Raw genomic sequence first — 20365 nt, forward strand, 5'->3', positions numbered from 1 at the left:
AAAAGCAAAGTTAACCGCCTTGATGATACGCACAACTTTTGTGTTAAACACATTTCCATATAAAGACATCTAGACAACCTTTTGTACCTATCTTTCAACTTTCGATTAGATATTGGCCAACGTCACTCGGATTCAAACCTTTTCAATCGGATATTAGGATCCTTCACTCGGATTGCACGATCATATTTCTTCATTCCTAAATAGGATTTCGTCTAGAAAACAAGTTTTTCATTCGTCGGACATCTTCTCACTCGGCCGGCAACCTTCACTCGGTCCGCAAACTTTTCACTCGGATTCCTGACTAAAACTTTAGCCTGATCTTGTTTTGTCCCTCCAGGTCGCATACGAAGTCGGATTGAGACAAAAAAATATATCAAAATCGTTCGTTTTGACGAAACAAAAACAATTCATGTAGAGACATTACTCATCCGAGGTCGTCTTGGAGATGTAATCGGCCGAACATCACTCGGGAAGTTAAATTCCGTCATATCGAATACACTTTCGACCCTTAAGATGATTTTGGACAACAACGACCCAGACATCAAAATTGTTTCATTCGACATTGTAAAACCTTTCATTTTGAATACCTTTTCATTCAAGACCATCTTAATTGTATTTTACATCATGCTAAAATCAGGTATCAACAACACACGTTGTTAACTTTTCCCTGCGCTGCACGTGTGTCGACGTGGACACGGCGAGCGCTCGCCCCTTGCGCGACGCTTATTGTATCGGATTTAGAGGTTAGAAACAATATACGATAACACTTCAAGGTTTGTTTAGTTTTCTAGAGGTCGAAAATGTAAATGCTTCAAGGCCCTTGAAGAAAATTGATTAAACTACAGGCCCTCGAAGCAATGAAATGCAAACATTTAACTGCCTAGCCGTCCGGAAACAGCGCATTTCAGGACCAAGAGCAGAATTCCTCGGTTGTTTCAAACGGAAGAAAACTACTAGAACAGCGTGTAATTACCATTTCTGCCCTCCCTCTCCCTCCCCAACTCGCCGTCGCGACGGCGACGCACGAAGCCGCCGCGCCGTCACCGCCGAGGGAGAAGCCACACGCGGTCCTAGCAACCACGAAGCAAACTGCGTGAACCGCATACAGGAGAAGGGATAGGGGTGGAGGAAGCCGACAAGTTACAGCAACCAGCTAGCAAAGGGGTAGGTGACGAAGCGGGGAGGCGGTCCAATTGGCAGACCTGACGGCCGCCGACCACTTGGGCGGCGGGATCCCCCTACCGCAGCTGAGGAATTCGTGGCCCCCTCCGATCCTAGCCTGATCTGCCCATGGTACTGTTCCGGATCGTATACTTGTTTGGACTAATTTTGCTTTCCTAGTTAGTACTATTAGCTTAGGTGCCGTGCGCTTTGCTTCAAGTGCCTGCGGATCGAATCATATTTTGCTAGGGTTCCAAGTTTTGGATTGGTCCCAAAGCGTTGGATGAGTTCTGGAGGATTCGGGCATCCAAATTGATAGGTTTACTAGCCTCGTGTTTTTCCCTTTTTTTTTGGTAACATGATGTGCCATTGCCCACAGAAGACTTACAAGTATTGAGCTTACCTTGGCCCTATTTTTAGTCTTTGTTAACTTGCTTAGTGAGCCACTTCCAAGGAGCTTGTGTTCACGAAAATCTGTGATAGCTGGTATTCTTAGGTGGTGAATTATTTGTACTGCAGTCAGGGCGTTGCTATTCTTAGTTCACTTCATAGCCAAAAGGCCATTTCCCACCAACGACACATATGACATCAGTTATTACCCTAGCTGTCATTTGCAGCAAAGTTTCTTCAGCAGATGTGATGGATGTGGAATAAAATACCCCCACCTCTCTGTTGATACATTAGTGCGAAACAAGTTCTAATATTTTACCTTATATATGGCACTTCTCTATGTGTGCAATTGATGTTGTTGCTAGAAATGGAGCCATAATTTTCGTATGTCAATGCGCATTTTTGGGGTTATGTGTTTTTAGGTTCTATTGTCTCCGTAAAATGGACGATCGAGCTTTGAACTGATATGCGTTAGCAAAGCTCTAACTAAAGTTGTTTAGGAATTCCTACATTTGAAGTGTCTCAACCAACCGATGTGTGTTTGTATTTGTTTTACATGTAGTACCCTTGATATCAAAATATAGTTAGTCTGCATAGTTAGAACCTGTCCCCAACGAAATAACCTGTTGAAGCACCTTTCCATAGCAGCTATGCTTTTAGGTAAAATGTTCGGTGCATGAAACTCAATATTGAGGTACTGAGTTCGAGGTCCCGCTGGCACAGTTGTATGAGAAAATAGCAGGGTTCCAGTTTGAGTCCATGTTAGAACCATGATTTTTAGGGAAATATAATTGTATGCTCAGTTCTGATGACTACATTAATTTGGAGGAGCCTAGACACTAGGGAGAGGGCTTAAGTATGTATATATTGCTCACTTTGCCTTAACAGCTTAAGCTTTTTAGTGTACTGGTTGGTGCATGAATCTAATATTTAGCTAAATCCCCCCCACCACCCCCCGTGCGTGCGCCCGGAACTAGCGGGTAGTAGAACATATGATTTTCTTATCCATACTCTCACTAAAGATGTATGTCAATTCAACAACATAGGTCACAATTCACTGTCATGATTGCGTAAGGCAGAGTAGATTACCCATTAAATCTTCAGGTTACTCATAGTTCTGCTATGCCTTGACATCTCTCTGATTACTGTATCATTTCTTTTTGCAGGGAACTCCAGCTAACATCATTGTTGGTTCTCATGTTTGGGTGGAGGATCCAAATCTTGCATGGATAGATGGCGAGGTTGTCAGCATAAAAAACAATGAAGTTCATGTGCAGACATCAAATGGGAAAAAGGTAATCTTTTCAATTTCTTGTGCATTCTGTACATCGTTATCTTGTTATGATTACAAGTTCATATTATGTAGATATTGTTTTCTTAGTATATTCTTCTTAACCGCCCTGAATGGTATTAATTATCCTGCTCTATTTCAATCTAGAAAAGGGGTATTAGGCTGCAAAAGGAACTTCATGGCGCTGTTCACTATTTTACATATGCTATGGCTAGAGCTTTAGGTTTGATCTTTTTGACAGAAAGTGGATTGTGAAACATGTTGCAATGCTTTTGCACAGGTTACTACAGACAGATCAAAAGTGTTCCCCAAGGATATGGAAGCTCCACCAGGAGGAGTGGATGATATGACAAGATTATCATACTTACACGAGCCTGGTGTTCTACAGAATCTTGCTACGCGTTATGAACTGAATGAAATATATGTGAGTTCATTATCTTTTGAGTAAATGTTGTGCATTTCATCAATTGCATAACTTGCAATGCAAATGATAACCATTCCTTTGCATTCACAGACTTACACTGGTAGCATTTTGATTGCGGTAAATCCGTTTCAAAGATTACCACATCTTTATGATACCCACATGATGGAGCAATACAAGGGTGCAGATTTTGGGGAGCTGAGTCCTCACGTCTTTGCAATTGCTGACGTTGCTTATAGGTGAATTCCTGCTGTATAATATTCATATAGATGACCATTCATGGTCCAGTATCAGTACCCCTACATTACCCTTATGTGATTTATTAATGTGGGAAACCAGGGAAATGATAAATGAAGGAAAAAACAACTCTATATTAGTTAGTGGTGAAAGTGGTGCTGGCAAGACTGAAACAACAAAGATGCTTATGAGATATCTAGCACACTTAGGTGGGCGATCTGGAGTAGAAGGGCGAACTGTAGAGCAACAAGTTCTAGAGGCAAGGGCGTTCACCTCTTCTCCTTCTTTGCTTACAAATTGTAGCTTTCAAATGGAAAACATATGCATTGGTTGATTGCTTTATATCCAATAATATTTCAGTCAAATCCAGTTCTTGAAGCTTTTGGTAATGCAAAAACTGTGAGGAATAATAACTCGAGGTAATGGTTTGCTTGATTCTTTTTCCTTTTTCTTTTCCTTCAGTAGATTTGTTTCTTCCCTTTATTTAAATATCACTAGCTGATTGTTTGTCATTCTCATTTGTCTGTAATTCACGGTGAAGTCGCTTTGGCAAGTTTGTGGAGATCCAATTCGACAAGACTGGACGAATCTCGGGAGCTGCTATAAGAACTTACTTGCTGGAGAGATCTCGCGTATGCCAAATAAATACTCCGGAAAGAAATTACCATTGCTTCTATTTTCTTTGTGCTGCACCACCTGAGGTAGGTTTTCACATTGACTCACTGCTGCTATCTGATTATTTGCCTTCTGGATATGGAATTTAATGTAGTCCAAAAGGTCCACTTCTTAATATAGATTTCTGTAATTTGCAGGATACTCAAAGGTATAAGTTGGCTGATGCTAGATCTTTTCACTACCTCAATCAGTCAAGCTGTATTGAGGTCGAAGGAATTAATGACGCGGAAGAGTATTTAGCAACACGGAGGGCCATGGACATAGTTGGAATCAATGAGGAAGAACAGGTCTGTTTCGTGTAATACTGAAGCTATTAAGATACTTGTTTCAGGAATAAAGACCAACACCATTGTTAATTTATTTTACAGGAAGCTATATTCCGGGTTGTAGCAGCTGTACTTCATATTGGAAATATAAATTTTGCCAAGGGAAAAGAAGTTGATTCATCTGTGATTCAGGATGATAACTCGAGGTTTCACCTCAATACTGCAGCAGAGCTATTGGAGTGAGTGAATTATCTCCCTTTAAAGAATGTTTTGCACCTTCTATTTTCTATATGTTCATTGTGACCATAAACCAAAATGCTGACTGCTAAGTTTCTTGCAGGTGCAATTGCAATAATTTGGAGAAGGCACTGATAACACGAGAAATCGTCACTCCTGAAGAAATTATTACTAGAACACTTGATCCTGAGTCGGCACTTGCTAGCAGAGATGCATTAGCCAAAACAATATACTCCCGATTGTTTGATTGGTAATGATCCTCTGGCAGAAAACTCTAATTAGATTTTTTTTAAACTTCTGAATCTTGACATTTTTCATTTTAACCGTGATCCTGTATGCACAGGATCGTGGAAAAAATTAATGTCTCCATTGGACAGGACCCAAACTCTAAACAACTGATTGGTGTTCTTGATATCTATGGATTTGAGAGTTTCAAAATTAACAGGTTAGTGTTTTCCACTTTTTTGAACTTTATGAACGATCCAATTCACAGAATGTGCTAAAACAAATGGTCCTCTGAACAGTTTTGAACAGTTATGCATCAATTATACAAATGAAAAGCTGCAGCAACATTTTAATCAGGTACTTCATGAATTTCGACCATAGTTTTTACTCTATAGATATTTCTTGTCCATGATTTAATATGTGATGTTGTCTTGCAGCATGTGTTCAAAATGGAGCAAGAGGAATATACTAGGGAGGAGATAAACTGGAGTTACATAGAGTTTGTTGATAATCAAGATGTGCTAGACTTGATTGAGAAGGTGCGTATTTCTTCATATTTTCCGTATTATGACAGGTCACACAAAATGCAAGGTAGTTATGATGTGACTTAGAAAGTCAAATAGAGACAGAAAGTTGAACTGTCTTGCTTATTTATGTTTTCCCCTGTTAAGTTGGTGGATGCAGTGTCAATTAAAGAAAGGATAAAATTCTTCAAAAGCCCTTCACATTCTGTAATTGTGGTTTGAGAGGTGATGGTTTGTTCTTAGGAGAATTGTTTCTGATCCTGTCATTATCGGTTTATCACTGTAAATAATGAGAAGTCCTAATTTATGTGCGTACGGTAAATGACCAGCAGATAGCACTTGACGTTTTGCTTCTGCTTTGTGTGTCTTTTCACAAACATCACTTGAAATAGCTTAGTTTAGGCTGGAAGAGGAACTTTTGTTCCGTCATTTGGAAACCTTTTGGACTCCTCCATCTGGGAGTTCGCTAGCTTGTTCTACACAGCTCTTCGCAGAGTCTAAGTTTCACTCCTTGATTCTAAAACTGGACAAAGTACACCTGTTAAATACGTGTTAAATGTTTTGTGCGAGTTACGATACAGCTTAACTTTTGAGTCATATGGTGTGTGGATAGGTGTTAGAGTTGTGTCGAATATTATTGTACAAGGTAGGTTACAGTTGGACTTGTAGTCGTACGGTGTGTAGACAAGGTAGGAGTCGTGTCCTATTAGGACACCTGTACCCTTATGCCTCTTATATAATGAGAGGGTAGACACACGATGTAACCTATGCCAACATAATAGCACAGACACATGGGGGGAGCCGACGGCGTGTGCTGGCGCCCGGGTGGCCAGGGTGCGGTATTGTGACGGTGTCACGGGGAGGAGCGCCCGTAATCATGCCCCGGGGATGTAGCCATATCGGTGAACCTCGTTAACAAATCTCGGTGTCGTGCTTGTGTGATTGCTTGGTCCTCGGTAGATCGGCGGAGAGCCTCGGATTTATTCTAACAAGTGGTATCATGAGCAAGGTTGGAAGAGGTCGTGATGTTGATCTAGAGGATGGATCTTGGGAAGTCGCGTTGAAATCAATGTGCAGAATAATCGTATCGAAGCTGATCGATTGGAAGATTTTTCGTGCGGTATTCGACGGGAGCGACGAGGAGATCGGATCAGGAGCAATTGATGAGACCGGGACAAGCATCAGGCAGCAGGGTGCGTGGCAAGCTGGTGACCTAGCATACGACAACAGCGCGATCAATTAGGCGAGCGATGCAACACCTTAGCTCGGCATGTGGCCGGACAGCAGCATCGGCTGAGGCCTAGTGGAGCGCTCGCGCGTGCTGTGGCCGAGCCGGACGGAGCAGGTAGTACCAGGTGGGCGGCTGGGTCAAGGCGTGGCTGCCCAACAGGTCTACGTGTACGGAGTAGCAAGGGCGTGAGGATTTCTCATGGCCGAGGTGCAGCACTAGCATGGCTCAAGGTACACGGGGATCCCAAGGGTAGCACGTGGCTCAAGCAGGGCGTGGTCCATCAGGAACTTACGGCCGGAGTGGAAAGGCTTTGACAGGAGTTGTATGAGTTGGCTCGGCGAAGCGTGCAGGACAGCTTGACGGCGTGAGATTTGTTAAAGGAAAAAGGGCGTCAGGCACCGTATGTGTAGCTATCCATGGGGATCAAGGAAAAGAGCAGGATGGAAAAGGTTTGGGGCTGCACGTGAGTAAGATAAACGAACTTGATGTTGTTCACAGGAATGCTCCTAGAGAAATTCTTGGGTTGGCTCTCTTTGCTTGGTACACGTACATGTATGTACAGGATGGCTGCGGCGCACGTTACGAGAAACAAAGGCGCGGTTGCAAGTCCATGAAAGATTGACATGATGCAAGTTGATGAAGATGGACGTGTGCAGCGACGTCGTGCGTACAAGGCTCAAGTGGAGTCTGGAGCATGCTGTGTCAGGATCATGCATACACAGGGCGTCAAGCAATGCACGGAGGTATGCGGGGCGGAAACGACGAAGGGTGGAGCATGGTTGCAGTTAGATAATTTCGGCTGGGTCAGACGGGACTGTCTGACGGATCGACGAGGATGTCGGTCAAAGCAGAAGACGGTGGTGATTTCAGCGACGACGACATAGGAGCGTGATGCTGATGGTGGCCAACTTCTAGGGCGTGGAAACACGTGGTGCAGGCCCGAGGGCTTGTGCGGCTTCAACAGACTATGGCGTAGGGTTAATGAAAGGCAGTGCACACATGAGAGCTTGAAGTCAACAGGGCGCGGGGTAGCAGGGCCAGCTACATGGAGTCATGTTGAAGGTGGAGCTGGAGTCTAGCGGAAGATTTCACTCTGTGCTGATGGAGGGGCTACGGCGTAAATGCATGGAGAGTCGAAGCCTATTTCAGCGGATAGCGAGAGACACGTGGATCGGACTGGGTACCAGTGGTCTAATGGAGACGTGATACTCGGCACCGGTCGGTGATGATCGGTGGTTCTCTGCAGTGGGGGTTGAGTGGTGTGGGTTCGCGACCTTGGGAAACTCGACCAGGGTAGCACATGCTTGACGCGGTGATAGCGGCGAGGCGTGCGGTAAGCACGGGACATAGCGACAGACCAAGCACTGGTGGTCAGACATGTGGTCAGACAAATTGTGAAAAGGGTGCTGAAGCAGTGTTGGCGAGTATCGGATTCAAGTTGGTGACTGGGTCTATCGGTGCCGGTTTGATGGACGGGAGTTGACCATGGAGAATCTGAGAAAGTGACGGAAAGTCTGAATTGTCATAAGCGGAGAGAGTACATGACCGTATATTCTGTGGGGTTCACTGCACATGGCAAAGTGCGGATGACAAGTACAGAAGGAGGCGGAGTGCTATAGCTGTGGGACATGTCAGAGACTATTCGAGAAAAGGATGAGACAACTGCGAATTTGACTTGGGGTGACACAAGGCGATGGTGAAATTCCTTCAAGTTTCATACGGACGGTCAAGAAAGAGCGAGGATGTTGAGTTCAGGTAAGTCTTATATGTGGCATTCAATATGTGGGTTGTTCACTTTCACGCAGGTCAGTGATCAGTGTGTGATGGCGTTGAACGGATACTCCGGAAGTTGGAAGCACAAAGTAGGGTAATAAGGAACTTAACTTTGCTTGAGGGTTGACTGTGAAGAAGACGAGAAGGGACTACAGTTGCAGGTGGAGTCACATGGAGTCTGGGAGTAGCAGTGGTGCTCATGGCTTATCTCAAGTCCAATGTACATGGAGGTTTGACGCATGGACGAATCCAAGGCGGTGGAGAATATTCGCCAAGGTGGAATTTGTTAGAGTTGTGTCGAATATTATTGTACAAGGTAGGTTACAGTTGGACTTGGAGTCGTACGGTGTGTAGACAAGGTAGGCGTCGTGTCCTATTAGGACACCTGTACCCTTATGCCTCTTATATAATGAGAGGGTAGACACACGATGTAACCTATGCCAACATAATAGCACACGCACATGGGGGGAGCCGACGGCGTGTGCTGGCGCCCGGGCGGCCAGGGTGCGGTATTGTGACGGTGTCACGGGGAGGAGCGCCCGTAGTCATGCCCCGGGGATGTAGCCATATCGGTGAACCCCGTTAACAGATCTCGGTGTCGTGCTTGTGTGATTGCTTGGTCCTCGGTAGATCGGCGGAGAGCCTCGGATTTATTCTAACAATAGGGGTATGGAGTCATGTTCGAGTTGGACACCTGTATCCTAGGCTCCTTTATAATGTGAGGGTAGGCACACAATGTAACCTATGCCAACATAATAGAACAAGTACGCGAGGGAGTCGGCAGCATGTGTTGGTGCTTGGGCAACCGGTGTGCGGTATTGTAGATTTGTAGCGGTATCATTCAATGGGGAGGAGCGCTTGTAGTCATGCCCTAGGGATGTAGCCGATGTTAGGCGTACCATGTTAACAAATCTTGGCGTCTTCATGATTGTGTGATTGTTTGATTCTCAGTAGATCGATATGCGCCTTGGATTTCGAACAACACTCTTACTCAATATTGTTTACCTTCCACCCCTTGGCTAGTTCCACATATATCTTTTAGCTGCCAGTGCAATAGCCTTTGATGTAGGGGCACATGAGGGGGCAACTGTGGGCATAGGTACTTGGGCATGTAGTGGGAGGGAAAGAGGGATTGGAGGAAGGTGAGGCAGTAGGAGTGCGGGTAGGAGGGGACAACAGTGGTCTGCTATGTTGGAAGGGGGAGGTAGAGAGAGTGAGATTAGGGTGGGAGGACGGGGAGATGACGGAAGGTGAGGCAGTAGGAGTACGGGTAGGAGGGGACAACAATGGTCGGCTATGTTGGAAGGGGGAGGTAGAGAGAGTGAGATTAGGGTGGGAGGACGGGGGAATGAGTATTATGCATCGAGGAAGCAATTTGCCTTATGATGTTGTAACATATTCTTATAGATGTCACACCTGCTAAAATGGATAAAACGCTACGAAGAGTTTAGAGTGTTTTGTCTGGTTTTTTAGAGTCAAGGAGTGAAACTTACTGTGAAAAGAGCTAAGGGTTATATAATGGATTGGTGATAGTTTGTGCTTAAAATTTTGAAGGGGCTTAGTGCCAAATTAATCTGTTTTGTGATGCTCATAACGTTCTAACGTAGTGGAGTGAAGGGGTTTATGTTATAAAAAAAGCAATAAAGTAGTCATATTGGCCTTTACAAACGAACAAGTCGTGACACTTGTAGTTCTGTGATGAGCTAAGGGATGGCTAAACAACTATTAGTATTGATCATGAGAACTATAATGGACATATTGGTATTGCAAGTATTCTGTTTATATTTCGTTATATACAATAGCAGTAACATGTTTTCTGCTATTTTCAGAAAGGTGGATTGATTGCGCTTCTGGACGAAGCATGGTATGTTTGGAACTTCCAGTTACCATTCCAGCCCACTTGCAAGCAACATAGATTGCTTCAATTGCCATGATGTTTAGTATGATTGTGTGGTGTTGTAACTGATGTGTGACATCTTGTGTCTTAACAATGTTTTCCTATATTTTGTGCAGTATGTTTCCCAGATCAACACATGAGACATTTGCGCAGAAGCTGTATACAACGTTTAAGAATAACAAGCGATTCGTCAAACCAAAGCTTTCACGTACAGACTTTACAGTCGTCCATTATGCCGGCGATGTGAGCTTTCTTCATAAAATGATAAGCATGCTCAATTGCTCATATAGAATATAATACCATACTAATTAGGCACTTTTTATTATCATCCACAGGTGACATACCAGGCTGATCATTTCTTAGACAAGAACAAAGATTATGTAGTGGCAGAACATCAGGATTTGCTGAATGCTTCATCATGTCCTTTTGTAGCTAGTTTATTCCCTTCACTCCCTGAAGAATCATCAAAGTCTTCCAAATTTTCATCTATTGGGTCACGTTTTAAGGTGAAGTTCTACTTGCTTTATTTTTTATTGGTGTACACCACTTTGTTCCGTTAAATGAAATCCTTGTTTCTTTAGAAGCTATTTAGGGTATAATTTATTAAGCACCAATTGCCGATAGATTCCCTTAAGACTCGGAAGAACCTATGGATGCCGCTGTCACTTTGTCACTGTTAAAGATGATATCCATGTTGTGCTCTCATCTGTATTAACCTTCGACATGTCCCTGCCGAATTTGTACAGCTGTCATGCTTGGCAGTCTGCAGTTATTTTGGGCAGATTTGGCAGCCTTTTCATGCAAGATGGACTTTTTTGTGATTTGATATGTTACTTTGAGCTAGAGCTGATCAAATTTGTGATCTGGCTGGGTTTAGGCCTGATTTGATTTGGGGCACTTGAGCTGCCAGGCTATCCTGTTAAGCTAGTTGGATAGGTAACCAAAAATGAATAAAATTGTACTCCTATGGGCTAATAGAGATGTTGTCCCCAACATTTTTTTGCCCATGTCCGGTCTAAGCCTGGGCCTGGGCTGGGCCAAGCCTGAAGGGTTGGTTCACTTTTTCTCAGGTCTACTGCAAGCATCTGAGTGCATATGGCTATAAAACTGTTAACTGTATGTGCTATACTCCTATGGTACTCCCTCCGTCCGGGTTTATTAGTCCTAAGAGCATCACAAGCATGTTCCTCTTTATAAGGCCTTACTTTGAAAACCTACATGCATGTAACCATTTCATTGGCCGTAGTGAGAGGCATTGTTGCTAGTCCCATAGCTGAATATAAATACATTGTATGCATGCTTTTTCATTAGTTGCATGTCAAAATTGGCATATGAGAGAGTGCATTGGGAGTGGGATGGAAGAATTAATGTGAGCAAATTACTATGTGCCTTGGTCCAAGAGAAGTCGTCTCTGAGCCTAATAAACCCTGACGGAGGGAGTACATGGCATGAATTTGGTCTATATTGAAAATATTAAGTGCATGATAATTTGTAAGCTTGTGAACATTGAATCTGGTATGCGCATCAAAATATTGTAATTTAATAAATCAAGTACTGATACATGCCCCACACATAGAACTTAATGCATATGGGTGTGTTTAAAATGTTATATCTGTACCCACTACATTGGTGCTATTTATCGGAAGGTTAGGTGTATTGTCTACGATCTTGTATGTCCATTGTTGCTCAAATGCCCTTCATACATTTGTTGTACTTGATCCATTCTTTTCCTTGATTGCAGTGTATGATGACGCCCCTGCATAGTTCCTCCTTTCCCGAGTTAGTGGCATAATGTTGGTTTGCATGTATTTAGTAGCGCCAATTAGAAAGTTCATAGTGTCTATGCGACTATAATGAGTGCCTAAGTCTTTATTATCTGTCAGCTCCTTTTCTAAAATAATAGTAATTTCTCATGATCCAGTCCTTCAAATAGAGTATGTAAATATCTTGATTCTCCTTAGTCCTTATAGTGTTCTTGTCTTCCTTTTTGTTGACATTCTTTCTGTTCGATTCTCAGCTGCAACTTCAGTCTCTCATGGAGACCTTGAGCTCTACTGAACCCCATTATATTAGATGTGTGAAGCCAAATAATCTCCTCAAGCCAGCCATTTTTGAGAACACAAATGTTATACAACAACTACGATGTGGAGTAAGAGTCGTATACTCTTTTATTATTCTTGTCGTTACCATCTGTTGAGCTAATACCTGACTTTGCAGGGTGTTCTTGAAGCTATCAGGATAAGCTGTGCTGGATACCCCACAAGAAAAACATTCTATGAATTTGTTAATCGCTTTGGTGTTCTTGGCCCTGAACTTCTAGAAGGAAGGTAAGCAATCCACACAGAAATCAATATAGAGTCTTCTGTTCATTTATTTGCCATTTAATTCTGTTTTCAAGTTATTGACTAGTATTTGTTTTTGCCTGTACATTTTATGTCCAGTAACGACGATAAGATTGCATGCCAAAAGATTCTGGAAAAAATGAAGTTGGAGAACTACCAGGTAGGACATGGAATCCAAATTACTACTAGGATCCATAACCCATTTCATCTGGCATTGATATTTAGTACTACCATTTATCTTAGGTTGCAATCTAGGGACATTTTAGCATGACACAATGATGTTGGTGAACTGAAATATAATTTCCCTTTATTACTCAATGTTCTTTTACATATAATTCCGAAATTGAACTCCAAGAACCATATCTGAGATGTTTCTTCTGTGTGATTCTTATTTACCGTCCTATCTGTGGCAACATCTTGACATCAATGAAAAAGAATCCATCTTTCAGATGTGGATTGCAGCACATGTGTGTTGGCATGTTGAATGAACTCACTTTTCTTACCATTACTAGTCTTTTCTTGTTTTCACAAAACACTGTTGCTGTAGATTTGATTGTATTATCTACTTTAGTTCCAGAAATTCTGTCATGTAAAATAAGTTGTATGTAGACTCGGAGTTGTTCTTAATTCTTACATAGTCCATTTGGTTGACTTTCAGATAGGAAAAACAAAGGTATTTCTGAGAGCTGGACAAATGGCTGATTTGGATGCACGGAGGGCAGAAGTATTAGGGAAAGCAGCAAGAATTATACAGAGACTAATGCGTACATATATTGCACGGAAACAGTTTGTTTTGGTTAGAAGAGCAGCAACACATCTACAATCTTTTGTTAGAGGTTCCACCCTTCTTTCTCTCTCTATATATATGTGCGCGCGCGCGTGCCAATGGATGTGTAGAGCAGAGTGATGTCGTGCCATATCCTGTAATGGAGTTGCTGTAGTATTTTACATATTTCATGTCCTCTTCTTTTTCCCTGTTGTAACTCAGGGACCTTGGTTCGTAATTTGTACGAGTGCATGAGACGAGAAGCAGCAGCAGTGAAAATACAAAAAAATGTGCGTCGTCACAAAGCACGCGGATCTTATTTACTACTGCAAGCAGCTACAGTCACGCTGCAGACTGGTGCTAGGGCAATGTCTGCTCGCAACGAATTCAGATTCAGAAAGGAAACCAAAGCAGCTGTCCATATCCAAGTACGTTCTGTTTTGATCAAATTGTTATTAGTTATATTCTTCATTTTTTATGAATCATTCCATGCCTTGAGGTTCCTCAAACTTCTCAAATTTCGCAATTCTCTACCCTGCCTCGTTAATATAAAAGCAACTTGTAACATTGCATTTTGAACACAGGCTCGATGGCGCTGCCACAGAGACTATTCACATTACAAGAATATGCAGCGAGCAGTTCTTACTTACCAGTGTGCGTGGAGACAAAGGCTTGCAAGAAGAGAGCTGAGAAATCTCAAGATGGTAATACCCCTTACGCTTTGCGTTCTTTCAATGCTTTTACCATGGCCCATATGTCATTTTTGTGTTATTCATGAGTCATCTGCAGGCCGCAAGAGAAACTGGAGCCCTCAAAGAGGCCAAAGATAAGCTTGAGAAGCGCGTTGAAGAGTTAACATGGCGCTTAGGACTGGAAAAACGATTAAGGGTACCTGTGATTTCTTCATTTCGGTCGTAGTACCGATGACCCTATTTGAATGTTGATAATATGGGATTTATGTTTAATGTTCCTTTGTGCAGACTGACCTTGAGGAAGCAAAAGCTCAAGAAATTGCTAAGCTGCAAGAAACATTGCATGATCTACAACTTCAAGTTGAAGAAGCAAAGACCATGGCCACTAAGGAAAGAGAAGCAGCAAGAAAGGCAATTGAAGAAGCACCTCCAGTAATCAAAGAGACTCCTGTATTGGTTGAAGACACTGAAAAGATTAACTCGCTAACAGCTGAAGTTGATCAACTGAAGGTATGGTGTCAGCTGAATTATTTCTACACTTCTCATGCAGTTGTTTTATTTCGTCGGGTACTTGGTCCTTTGGTCTTGAACAATTATGGAGAATCAGTCCATATAAAATTACCGCGTATATTTACCCTAATATTTTGGAAACACGGTGATCATATGTTAGGACATTTTTCATTGACAACATCAACCGGTGAGTTTATTTTTAAGTTAATGGAAGCTTTTATTACCCTGCGGCCTCTGCGTCCTAACTAAGATGCATATGCCAGACTTGTATGTTCATTTGAACCTGAAACTCTGCTTCGCTCTGAAATGTTGGAAAGATTTCCCGCCTTTTGCTTGTCATATATTCATATGAACAAAATGCTGTCAGGTGTCAACTTAAGCCTGGAGAAAAAAGAGAGAGTTCTGTCACTGTATGTAAAGTCTAGGTTGCCCAGATACAGGTACCACGGTACTATAGAAGTTAATGATTTTTACATGAAAATGGAAAAAGGGACAGTTTAGGAATGCCGATAAGGTGATACAAACATAGAAAACCAGACGATACCCCGCTTTTCTGCGGGAATTGGTTGCAGTATACCACTTTGATCATACACAAAGTGGTCGGACCTTTCCCCGGACCCTGCGCAAGCGGGAGGTACGTGCACCGGGGCACCGGGCTGCCCTTTTTTTATATTGTTTTGATGCGATTTCGTTGTCTGAATTTGAACATGAGAATGAAGACTAAAAATAGATATGATTTATTGTATTTGATTATTATATAGTTTTAAATTATTTGTAGAATATTAGTGATATTTCTCATGCATGTTGAGAGAAATAAAAGCAAAGTTTGTGCATGTTGAGAGAAATAAAAGTAGTAGGGTTGGTGAGGTGACATGTGTGCATGTTGAGATAAATAGAAGTAGTGGGGATCAACTAAAGTATACAGGATGCATCATAAATATGATCCTAACCTTTTTCGGCCGCAGCAACTTCAGTTGAAGCCGATATGTAGGATCTGTCATATTTGGGCATGACATGATCCCCTTCTTGGGTATCTTAAGCAACTGTGTTTTTCAATACACTGTAGCAATGGTGACCAGCCTTCTCTTTTGTTGGGAAGGCGGTGCTCAGGTCAGGCATCAGGTCTGGATTCTGGAAAGTAGAAAATCCTCAGATGCATGCAGGATATGTATCCCGACGTATCTGGGGTGTATCCGAGTATCTGGGCACTATCCACGCCTGATCCTGCGGTTTTGGTCGTATCCGAGTTTCCTAGTGTGAAGTGCTATGTTTTTTTATAGTGATTGAACTAAAGGGCGATGCAGGCTTCGAATCGGAAATCATGTTATTGTATGACAAAGTCAAATTTCAGCTGTATTTTGATTTTACAGGCTTTGCTGCAAGCTGAAAGGCAAGCCACAGAGTCTGCAAAGAAAGAACATGCTGAAGCTGAACGGAGAAATGAAGAACTAATGAAGAAATTCGAAGGCGCAGAGAAAAAGATTGAGCAACTTCAGGACACTGCCCAGAGGTACAATCAAACTACTCCCTCCGTCCTAAAATTCTTGTCTTAGGTTTGTTCAGAAATGGATGTATCAAAATACTAAAACGTGACTAGATACGTTCATATGTAGACAAATCTAAGACAAGAATTTTGGGATGGAGGGAGTACTAATTATTGTTGATTCATTTGGCTGTGTTTTGTTTTGCTTGTTAAGGATGATACCTCTGTTTAGCGGTTCAGTAGTGTTTGTTTTATTTTGCATAACTATTTAATAGTATTATCTTGAAAATGTAATCAGGCTGGAAGAAAAAGCAACTAACATGGAGTCGGAGAACAAGGTGCTTCGTCAACAGGCTGTTGCAATTTCTCCTACTGCGAAATCATTAGCTGCCTATCCCAAGTCTCCTTTCCAAGTATGGCATATCCCTGGCACTTGCATTCTGTACAAATATACTCTTATTTTCATCAAAATGACCTAATATTTCAAATTAACTGACTTTGTTAGCTGAGGACTCCGGAGATTGTGAATGCTCCGAATGGGGAGGTAAAGTCATCACCAGTAAGTGGAAAGAACATAACCATATAGATGACTTATAATTTCAAAAGTAACTGCTATAATAAATAACTTTTCTATATGAATATCTTTGTGCAGGATTTAACCCCCATCTCACTGAATCTCAAAGAACCCGAGGCTGAGGAGAAGCCGCAAAAATCACTTAACGAGAAGCAACAGGTGTGCTACTTGTTGACTATGTTTGTTGAGTCTTTCCGAGTTATGTACCTTTTTTTCTTCTTTGATCCTGAAATTGTATGTGTGTTTCTAATGGGATTTCTTTTTCATCATGATTGTTTTTGTTAATTTATGCTCCAGGAAAACCAAGACCTGCTTATCAAGTGCGTATCACAAGATTTGGGATTCTCCAGTGGTAGGGCTATTGCAGCTTGCGTTATATACAGGTGCCTTCTGCACTGGAGATCATTTGAAGTTGAAAGAACTGGTGTGTTTGACCGTATTATTCAAACAATAGGCTCTGCTATAGAGGTAGGTCATACCTATTGCTTGTTTCTTTGCGAACCCTTCTTTCTGGGAAAAACACTCATATTTTGTCAAGTTTGATTTAATGAACTGATATCTTAGGCCTTCATGATTGACGTTGAATAACACATATAAGTAAAAGGGGTAGTAATAAATATTATTTTTAAAATGCTCCAATAAAGTTTACATTTCCTTTTGTTTATTCTCTATGGGTACTGCTATATCATGTTCGAATTGTTCCTTTCCAAAGGTCCAGGACAATAACGACAAGTTAGCGTATTGGCTCTCCAATTCATCCACATTACTCCTACTTCTACAAAGGACACTGAAAACAAGTGGAGCAGCTGGACTCACTCCTCAGAGGCGAAGGTCAACTGCTGCATCGTTTGGGAGGGTTTTTTCGGTAAAACATCTTTATCCCGCCCTCGCTAGTTTTATAGTCTGATTTTTTCTTCTTAATTTTGTTGTTTCTGAATACACAAGGGAATTCGAGCTTCTCCACAAAGTGCTGCACGACCTTTTCTTGGTAGCCGCTTGATTGGAGGACTAGGTGATCTTCGTCAAGTGGAAGCTAAGTATCCTGCTCTGCTTTTCAAGCAACAGCTTACAGCTTTCCTCGAGAAGATATATGGAATGATTAGAGACAATCTGAAGAAAGAGATATCTCCATTGCTTGGTCTTTGCATCCAGGTATGATTTATTGGCACTAGAATTCCTTTTATTTTGCAGAAGAACAGTGAACTTCAGGGTTTATTATTTACTTCCTACTTGTTTTGCAGGCACCAAGAACTTCTCGTGCAAGTTTGATAAAAGGATCTCGTTCTCAAGCAAATGCCTTGGCCCAACAAACTCTGATCGCACATTGGCAGAGTATTGTGAAAATATTAACAAACTACCTGAATGTTTTGAAAGCCAATTATGTATGTAACCTAAAACTCTAAATGGACACACTATTTTTGAGTATGTATGCATTAACATTTATTTTATTGATACGTCAGGTCCCTTCATTCTTAATCAGCAAGGTGTTCACTCAGATATTTTCGTTTATTAATGTCCAGCTGTTCAATAGGTAAGAGATGGTTCTTGCTCTACTGGTGGTACATTTTACTTCTTCCCATTAGGATTTTAAGATATCCTGTATCTTGCAGTCTGCTTCTCCGGCGTGAGTGCTGTTCATTTAGCAACGGAGAATATGTCAAAGCTGGATTGGCTGAGTTAGAGCAGTGGTGCATTTATGCCACTGAAGAGGTAGGTACCGGTGATTTTCTTTCCCTTGGTGATATTTAATTTGTGTGCTAATTTTATGTGATGTACAGTATGCAGGTTCTTCCTGGGAAGAGTTGAAGCATATTAGGCAGGCCGTTGGATTCCTTGTAGGTGTTCTATACTGATTAGTTCATTAGTTGGTCTATTTGCAATTTTGTGAGTGGAAATTGTATGTAACCTAATGAGACATGTACTTGTATTATTAGGTAATTCATCAAAAGCCAAAGAAAACATTGAAAGAAATCACCAACGATTTGTGCCCTGTAAGTGACTTTGAATTCACTTAAGTTTCAGCAATCATTAAAGCATATATTAGTTGTGACGTGTCACATACTTCAAAAACTTTCAGGTCCTTAGCATACAACAGCTATATCGAATCAGTACAATGTATTGGGATGACAAATATGGCACCCACACTGTTTCGTCAGAGGTAAGCTTGTTATACTTAATATAATTACCGGTTTATTCATGTTTCATATGTTGCTGTGTTAGCAAGTGGTGCTATCTATGTTCCTTTGCTACTACCTGTTTCTGACAGTGAAAAAAATTGGTTGTAGGTCATCTCAAGTATGAGAATAATGATGACAGAAGACTCGAACAATGCAGTGAGCAGTTCTTTCTTGTTGGATGACGATTCAAGGTTATTTCGTTTTCCAAGTTCAATAATTAGTTTACCGCAGTAATTTTGTGTCCCTGATCTGACATTGCCCATGATACTTCAAACCACAGCATTCCATTTTCGGTGGACGACATTTCAAAGTCAATGACAGAAATCGAGGTAACAGACGTTGATATGCCACCTTTGATCCGGGAGAATTCTGGATTTACCTTCCTACACCAAAGAAAGGACTAAGCGTGCAGTCCTTCAGCTTGCGTCTTTTACATTCCTTTCCCCACTCGATCTGTGCACAAATCATGTATATACTCATGGCTTTTACTTCTACCAAATCAAATCTAGTCTGGTCAAGTTATTTGGTAGATCTGTTTCATATTTTTTGTTAGGTCCTCGGTTTGATTGATTGGTTATGTCTTCAGTTTGGCTCCCCTTTTTGTTGGGAGGTCAAATTTTATATTTGCAATGCCAGGGGTCGGATGCCTTTGGTTAGGATGCCGAGCTGCTATTGGAAAAGTTCGTCGTCTGTTTAGCTTCTGGAAAGGTTTTCCACGGCTACTAGTCAGTCATTTGGGTCGTTCATTTCAATCTTCGGCATGTTGTAAATTGCAACGAAGATCATAGTTAAAGGAAATTGCACATTGGTGACTAATATTTTTTGGTGTACCATGAATCTAGATGTTTATCATCTGTTTTTACATCAAAATCATACGTCTGTCGCACCTTGATGAAAGAGTGTTGAGATGCAGAAATTGGTCTAACTGTCACAACATTCATAGGTTTAAAAAAGCAGACTTATGGCCCATCCATGTTTATTCAAATGCAATGGTGAATGGTTTACCAGAAGCAAGAATTTCACCGGTATCACGAGACATACATATGACACTTACAACCAACAATCAGACAAACCATAAACATCAAATGTCCTAGTAGCAAGGGCATACATTTCAATATTTTTTGAATGAAATTCATGCAAACATGATTGGATTTCATGTAAACATGTTCAAATTTCATTTAAACATGATGGATTTCATCACATTTACATAAAAAAGGCGATGCTCGTCCGGCTCTAGAGGTATAATCAATACATCTAATCGTCCAGCTCTAGAGGTATAATCAATACATCTAATCTATAATCAACTGTGCTCGTTTGCTGTGTTCGGCATGAGCCTTGAGAACTAAAATTTTGTCTTCTCCAGCTTTGCCTCCGTAACATCCTTCTCCAGAACCTCGGGAAGTGAATCCGTTCGCTTCCATGTCGTCGTCAAGTGGCTAATTGGCCGATGATGTTGAGGCTGCCAAGCTTGGCTTCAACGGGAGGGGAGGAGC

At 41.6% G+C, this 20365-nt stretch overlaps 1 protein-coding gene across 1 annotated transcript; it reads left to right on the forward strand.

Annotated features, from left to right (window-relative positions):
* The first annotated feature begins 900 nt into the window (after window positions 1-900).
* Window positions 901-19690, forward strand: LOC123443758 (myosin-17-like). The gene is made up of 39 exons (XM_045120283.1): window positions 901-1293; window positions 2718-2846; window positions 3123-3266; window positions 3357-3502; window positions 3603-3759; window positions 3861-3919; window positions 4042-4201; window positions 4313-4462; window positions 4544-4680; window positions 4782-4928; window positions 5022-5123; window positions 5203-5260; window positions 5341-5442; window positions 10261-10295; window positions 10445-10571; window positions 10664-10834; window positions 12346-12477; window positions 12546-12655; window positions 12770-12830; window positions 13329-13506; window positions 13659-13864; window positions 14021-14140; window positions 14226-14324; window positions 14417-14638; window positions 16009-16148; window positions 16420-16534; window positions 16627-16680; window positions 16774-16854; window positions 16993-17163; window positions 17408-17560; window positions 17641-17847; window positions 17937-18077; window positions 18156-18226; window positions 18306-18405; window positions 18474-18530; window positions 18630-18686; window positions 18773-18853; window positions 18981-19063; window positions 19153-19690. The coding sequence occupies exons 1-39, from the start codon at window positions 1291-1293 to the stop codon at window positions 19274-19276; spliced, it is 4590 nt and encodes a 1529-aa protein (XP_044976218.1). The 5' UTR covers window positions 901-1290; the 3' UTR covers window positions 19277-19690.
* Window positions 19691-20365: the final 675 nt, after the last annotated feature.

This window comes from Hordeum vulgare, chromosome 3H (genome assembly GCF_904849725.1).
Source record: "Hordeum vulgare subsp. vulgare chromosome 3H, MorexV3_pseudomolecules_assembly, whole genome shotgun sequence".
Taxonomy (NCBI): Eukaryota; Viridiplantae; Streptophyta; class Magnoliopsida; order Poales; family Poaceae; genus Hordeum; species Hordeum vulgare.